This window comes from Suncus etruscus, chromosome X, assembly GCF_024139225.1.
Source record: "Suncus etruscus isolate mSunEtr1 chromosome X, mSunEtr1.pri.cur, whole genome shotgun sequence".
Taxonomy (NCBI): Eukaryota; Metazoa; Chordata; class Mammalia; order Eulipotyphla; family Soricidae; genus Suncus; species Suncus etruscus.
The window spans coordinates 122,482,412-122,489,982 of record NC_064868.1 but is presented as its reverse complement, the minus strand read 5'-3'; the positions used below and the strand labels follow the sequence as shown (position 1 = coordinate 122,489,982).

The 7,571-nt window shown below is 40.9% G+C and overlaps 1 protein-coding gene across 2 annotated transcripts in view; it reads left to right on the top strand.

The window, feature by feature from the left end:
• Nucleotides 1–6,959: 6,959 nt before the first annotated feature.
• Nucleotides 6,960–7,571, top strand: part of PLS3 (plastin 3) — a 54,780-nt gene continuing 54,168 nt past the window's right edge. Inside the window, exon 1 of one of the 2 annotated variants that reach the window (XM_049767574.1) lies at nucleotides 6,960–7,045. In XM_049767574.1, the coding sequence (XP_049623531.1) occupies nucleotides 6,973–7,045 (73 nt within the window). In that variant the 5' untranslated portion in view covers nucleotides 6,960–6,972. The remainder of the gene's footprint in view (nucleotides 7,046–7,571) is intronic. The other variant, XM_049767575.1, reaches the window with a different exon arrangement.

Genomic DNA, 7,571 nt, shown 5'->3' with positions numbered 1-7,571 from the left:
GCAGCAGGATTTTAGGAGGCCTTCTTGTATTTCATTTGCTAAACTTAAGGAGAAGGAAGAGACATACTGCTTTATATTTTTATTTTATTCTACTTTTTGGTTTGAGGCCACAGCCATTGACGCTCAGGGGTTACTCATGGCTCTGCCCTCAGAAATCACTCCTGGCTTGGGGGACCATATGGGACGCTGGGGGATCAAACCATGGTCCGTCCTAGGTCAGCTTGTACAAGGCAAACGCCCTACAGTTTGCGCCACTGCTCCGGCCCCCATACTATTTTTAAATACTAGTTTTAGTCTTGGCCCATTCCCTCCCACTCCAATGTAAATTGGCTTTTAGAGGAAGCCAGACTCAGAAAAGGATAATTCCAAAAGTCTGACTTGCTTTAGCCTGTCAATCACATTGTCAAATTGTAGTGATACTTTGTATTCAGCACGTCATAATTTGCCTTTCTCCTCTTCACTTTTTCATTTTCCTTGCTCATCGGAATTGTGTGCAATTGAGAAGACCGTGCCAATATTGACAAGCTGTTAGCTATTTTAAAAATTGGCTCCGGAATATTTCAAGTTTATATCTTCTTAAAACATCTCCTTTTAGCTCTCAAGTTGTCGTTAGAAATGGAGGGATATGCTGAAGGAGCCCAACTGAGTCACCCCAAAGGGACTGACAAGCTTTATTTTAGTGGTTTTTTGGGGGGGGCCACACCTGGCGGTGCTCAGGGGTTACTCCTGGCAGGCACGGGGGAACATATGGGACACCGGGATTCAAACCAACCACCTTTGGTCCTGGATCGGCTGCTTGCAAGGCAAACGCCACTGTGCTATCTTTCCGGGCCCGGCAAGCTTTATTTTAGGCCCATCTTAAATTACTTTGGCTAAAGGTTTACTTCTTTTTAGGGAGGCAAATACTTTTATGGAAAGAAATGTCCTTAGATAAGTGTGAGATCTAAGAAGGAGTTATACCTGGAAGCCAGTAATGACAGGATGGATGAAGTAACTTTATATGCATCTCATTTAAAAAGGTTTGATAGAAAGAAAAAGAATTTCCCCTCTACCCTTTTGGGTTCTTGGCTGAGACGGCCCAGTAATAAGACAGAGTAACAGGAGAAAAACAAAAACATATGCAATAATATTTCCAGTATACATAGGATCTACCCAATGAAATTGAGTAACTCCCTGAAGTGTGGCCTAAGTTAAAGGCTTAGGTGGGTAGCAGATGTTAACAGGAAAGGTACAGTAGACAAGGATTGATTGGGAAGCAAATTTCAGTTACCTATATACTCGAGTATAAGCCGAGTATAAGTATAATTTTACCCTAAAAACTGGGAAAACTTAGTGACTCGAGTATAAGCCCAAGTGGAAAATGCAGCAGCCACTGGTAAATTTCAAAAATAAATATATATATATATGTATATATATATCCAAAACAATTACAATAATTGAGGAATTGGTAGATTAAATGTTTTTCAATATTTATTGCTAAAGAAAAACTGTAAACTAGCAACAATAACTTTAAAACTTTAAATAAAATGCAGAGAACCATAGCTTAGCAGATAATCAAGCTAAATCACAAAGGTGAAAATCCTTCAAAGCTGGATTCCTCCTCCTCCTCATCTGCATGTTCAAACAGAGCTTCAGCTGTATCTGGTGGGAGGGTCTCAGCATATACATTGCCATCATCATTGAATTTGCAGATATCCTCACTGCTGTTGGTCTCATACAAAGCGCTGAATATAATATTGTGGGTTCAATAGTTCAGTGGCATCCAGTTCAGTTTAGCCACCTACCTCTTTAGCTCAGCCACGACTTGTGGACTGAGCTGAAGTGTGAGTGCACTGAATCAAATAACCTGTATGACCCGAGTATAAACCGAGTTCGGGTTTTTTGGCACAAATTTTGTGCCGGAAAACATCGACTTATACTCGAGTATATACAGTACTCTTTTCTTTCTCCAGGGATCAGAGGAAACATTCTTACAATGGGAACTTTCCTTTAGACACGAAATATCTCTAACCAAAATGTAACGTCCACCCAACTTTTAGGGCCCTCCTATCTTGGTTTCCAAAATAACTCCCTTACGACAATCTTTATGCCAAAAGAGACTAGGGAATGTATTAATCCTCTACAAGTTCCTGGTAGATCTTCTACCTTGGTATTTATTTAGCCTCTCTCAACTACTTAGGCTCTTTTATTTGTAGGAGAGTTTGAATTTGCTGTATGTAGGCAGGTTTTAGTTTCCAATGTGCTTTCCCATTTGTCTTAAAATCTTCACAAGAGTCCTGCACAATAGGTGTGATTATTGCTATTATCACCAGAGGCTCAGAGAGATGGAATTGGGTTGTTCATGAAGTAAACTCACCTCTACTAAGTTGTAGAATTGCTTACTCAACTAAGGAGTCGCAGAGCCTGGACACCAGCTGACTTCCTCTATAACTCAGTGGTTCTCAAATAGTGGGGCGTGCCCCCCAGGGGGAGGCGTGAGGCTCCGTAAAGGGGGGCGCATTTGACCTCGGCAAACACTGTCATAACAAGCTAAGCCCTGTGTTTGTCTCTGGAGCTGAGAGGTGCTGTGTCCTGCTTCAAACCCGGCTTCGAAAAGCTATGCATTGCAAAACATGCTTATTGTAGCCATTAATCCAGACATCACCTTTGATTAAAAAATCAGCTCAAATTATTATATATATTTTTGTTTTGCAGTTTTTTTTTAATAAAGATACTATTTAAAGTCACATGGGGGGCGCGTGAAAAATGTTTTCTTCTTCATAGGGGGGCATGATAGAAAATAATTGAGAAGTACTGCTCTAACTCCACATCCAAAAGTCCTTCCATGATTGAGGCAAAACACCTTGTTATAGTGCCTCAGGCTCTTCTCGGTGGAGTAACCCCTGAGTGTCACCGGGTGTGGCCCCCAATCCCCAAAAAAATTTTGGAGTACATCCGACTGGCTTTTGTTCTACAGTGCTGGGGATTGAACCTAGCACTGAGTATATTGCAAGGCAAGTGCTTTATTAATGAGCTTCATCCCTGGACCCTGCATTGTATTTTGTATTGAAAAGGTTGAATGACACATTACTAATATGTAGAGGGGGGGGTCAAGAGATGATTAGGGGTTAAAATTCCTGCTTTTCATGCAGCTAACCCTGGTTCTATTCCTGGCACTACCTCTGGTCCCCTAAGCAGTGTCAGCAGTGACCTCTGAGCACAGGGGTCCAAAAGTAAGCCCTGAGCACTTCAGGACGTGGCTCCAAAACAATGGAACCTCTGTGTGTATGTGTGTGTGGGGAGTGAGTGCATGCTACTTTTTTACTCTTGATATTTAAAGTGTTTATTTTCATATTTAACTAATGACCTGTCTTTACCTTATAGATTCTGAACCTACTCTGAAAGGTGTTTTGATCTAACTTATCTACTGAGGTGTCTGCAGTGATATTTTAACATCGTAGGTAAGAAAATGTTTATGACTAACTTCCATTTTATGTTTAAAATATAAAAAAACATGTGGTACTATGCATGCATATTGCATTATGGTAGAACATATAATGTGATCATTTAAAATAACTAAAATATCTTTCCAGGAATTTGACAAACCTGAGAATGAATTACATATCTATGGTCACTCTTTTGAGTATGTTAGCGCATAAGAAAAGGGAAGTTAAGTATATTTACTTCTGGGGGGCTGGAGCAATAGTACAGTAAATGGGCACTTGCATTATATGCAGTCGACCCAGGTTAGATTCCTGGCTTCCCACATGATCCCTCAACTCTCTTTAGGAACACTGAGCCACAAGTAAGTTTGGAGCACAACTGGGTGTCCCCCCACCAAAAAAAACAAAACCCAAAACTGAATATTCACCACATAGTGTAGAGCTTGTTAGGGTTCAGGGAATTAGTTTAACTACACATTCATCTCATAGCACAGAGTTGTTGAAGGAGATATTTATTTTATGTTTTGCTGTTTTCCTGAGTTCCTTTACAGTGTGTTTTGTTGTGGTACATTATTGGCAGAAGAATTCTGGTTGTAAAAAACACACAGATGTGACCCTGGGCTCAGTACCGAGTAGCTTTTTATGGCAAAATAGTTGGTTTTGTGGGGTTTTTTTATTGTTGGTGAAATTTAACACATCAAACACTTTTTTGAAAAAAACACATTTTGGGTAGAGAAATGATTCTACCTTAATAGTGGCTGTATCTCATTAGACATTTATCTATACCCAAAAAGGCATCGAGAGAACCGTAGCATCAACTGTGGCTTTGGAGTGATTGTGATTTGCTCATCAATTGTTATAAATGTGCCAATGTAATGGGGTAAACTGTACATGTGTGAGGAGAGGAATTATTTGAGAACTGTTCTCTGTATTTTCTTGTCACCTTCTCTATTAAATTTCCAAGAATATAATTCCTTAAAAGAGAGCAGGAGAGATAGTTTAGGAATTAAAGTGTTTGCCTTGCACACACAGGCTGACCACATGGCATACCTTCCTCCACCACCACCACCACCACCACCACCACCACCACCACCACCACCACCACCACCACCACCACCACCACCACCACCACCATGGGGATGGGGTGTCAAGGGTCGGGTAGGGAAGTGGCGAGAGAAACAAGATTAAAAGAGAGGCAGAGGACCAGAGAGACAGTGTAGCCAGCAAGGTGCTTGTCTCGCATGCATTCAATTCCATAAGGTCCCTGGCATACCTCCAGGAGGAATTTGTAGGTGCAGAGCTGGGAATAACCCCTGAGCATCGCTGGGTGTGGCCCCAAAGCAATCCCAAAAAGAAGTGCAAAACCTGTTCATAGATTTGTATGTGGGGACTCCCATGGCAATAGGCCTCCTTTGCCTCTTGCAGGTCAGTCATATTTTCTGTCAAGATGAATAGTGTGTGCCAAGAGACAAAACCAAAAGTATTATTTATTAATATCAAACATATTATTTTGAGGGGCCTTCCAAAAAGAACAAGCAACCCCTCCTAGCCACTCTGGGCCAGGTCAGTCAATGTAAGGGCCCAACCGGGCAGCACTTCCCAGGCTCTGTGGTACCAGGATTACTGAGGCCATCCCAGTGGTACTTGGTTGGAGGTACCAGGCATCTAGCCTCAGTCAGGCCTGCCCTTGGATTCTCTCTCCAGTCCCCAAGGTTATTTTATTTCCACAAATGTTTATTGGCAAAAATCAAAGTATAATCGTTGAGTACTTATTTTTACTTGGGGACCACACCCAATGGTGCTCAGTGTTAACTCCCATCTCAGTGCTCAGGGGAAGCTTCTGGCAGTGCTTAGTGGACCGTGTGCCAGGAAAATAAACCTGCAACGGCCACTTGCAGTACCTTCAGCCTTTTGCGCTGTTTGCCGAGCCCTGGAGTAGATTTTGTTTGGTTTAAGTTGGGGGCGGGGCACATCCAGCAGTGCTCAGGGCCTTGTGCTCAGGACTTATTCCTGGTGGCACTCTGTACAAACTTAGTCAGCCAGCTTCCACCTCCTGGTGCATTTGGGACTGGGTCCAATGCTACAGCCACTTGAAGGACCATGTGGGATTCCAAGCTTGAGTTTGAACCCAGGTCAGTCTCTTTAAGTCAAATGCCCTACCTGCTATATTATCTCCAGCCCCTGGCACACATTTTTTATAATAAAGATCTACTGATGAGAAGAATGAATTCTTCCCACCTCCAAGATACATCTCATCTCTCTTCAAATGAGTTCAAAATGATTGGGTCTTAACATTAGAACTGACCACAAATATCAGTTTGTGGGGCTGGAGTGATAGCACAGCGAGTAGGGTGTTTGCCTTGTACAAGGCCAACCCGGATTCGATTCCTGGTATCCCATATGGTCCCCCAAGCCTGCCTGGAGTGATTTCTGAGTGCAGAGCCAAGAGTAACCCCTGAGTACCATCAAATATGATCCAAAAACCATTTTAAAAAAACCCATAATGAACTGGGGTCTATTCAGAAACATTCCTGTAGTCCAGATTTGGCCCATAGGTAATAGCTTATTAGAATGTTATTTTGTTCTCACAATGAATGATTTTAAAGTGGCTTCATCATGGAAAAAGAAGATGGATGTATTAATGAACCTTATTGTTCACTAATATATTGTGGTTACGATTTCATAATAGGAACATAATATCATGTATACTTTAATTTACAAATAGTATTATTTAATTTATATTTTATTATGAGCATAATATTGTTTACAAATATTATGTGCAAATCATAAATGTCTATATCTTTTTTTTTTTTTTGGTTTTTTTTTTTTTTGGGCCACACCCGGCCGATGCTCAGGAGTTAATCCTGGCTGTCTGCTCAGAAATAGCTCCTGGCAGGCACAGGGGGCCATATGGGACACTGGCATTCGAACCAACGACCTTTGGTCCTGGATCGGCTGCTTGCAAGGCAAACGCCACTGTGCTATCTCTCCGGGCCCAAATGTCTATATCTTAAACATATATAAAATTAGATGTCAATTCTATATCAGTAAAATGTTACAAAGCAAAATACAAAATGACCAAACAAAGGAGTGATGGAAAGGTCTTATTTTGCATGGATCTTTGATCACATAATATTGACTTATACAACCAAGATTTTCTGTTTTGTATCTCTTTCCTGCTATTGCTGGATGTCTTGTTCCCGCATGCATTTTGTTCATGGTGTTAAGTTTGTCTTTGAAGGGAAGATTCAGTAATTTTAGTTTTGGATTTTCGTTTTTTTCTTTAAATGATACTGGAACTAAACCACATGGTCTTACACATGAGATGGAAGTGAATTTCCACTGAGCAATATCCCCAGCCTCTTGGAAATAGGTTTATATGATAATTTAGAGTAAATGATGTCTTGATTATGGATGCAGTCACGAATATGCGAGCATGATGAAATTGTTTTATTGTTATTTTTGATGAATTTTGAGTCATTTGTAATGCTGTTTAAATTATTCCTTTTACGTTGAAAATCTTTTTGATTTTTCCTTAGGCATTCTGTAAATGGGTGACATGGCTGCTACTCAGATTTCCAAAGATGAGCTTGATGAGCTGAAAGAGGCCTTTGCGAAAGTTGGTGAGTAATTTTGTTTTTTTATTTTGGGGCCACACCCAGAGATTCTTTTTTCTGGCTCTCCACTCTGGAATTACTCCTGGCTATACACAGGGATGCCAAGGATCAAATCAGACCTGCCCTGTGCAAGGAAAGTTCCCTACTTGTTGTATTATCGCTCTGGCCCCATGAAATTTTTGTATTCTGATCTTTATGTAGCCTAATAATTTCTTTCAAAAATTATAAGTACCAGGTTAATTGCAAATCTCAGGATGAAGTTGTTAAAAGAAATGTAATAAAGTTTTAGAAATTGTACTTGAAACATTGATTATTTCTAATGAGATGTATTAGCTAATATAGTCAAGGTTCCCAGACCTTAAATCTGTGATTATGTGTTTTCGGAAGTCTTCATTACAAATGTTTGTGTTTGGGGGGCCGGAAAGATAGCATGGAGCTAGGGCGATTGCCTTGCATGCAGAAGGACAGTGGTTCAAATCCCGGCATCCCATATGGTCCCCTGAGCCTGCCAGGAGCGATTTCTGAGCATAGA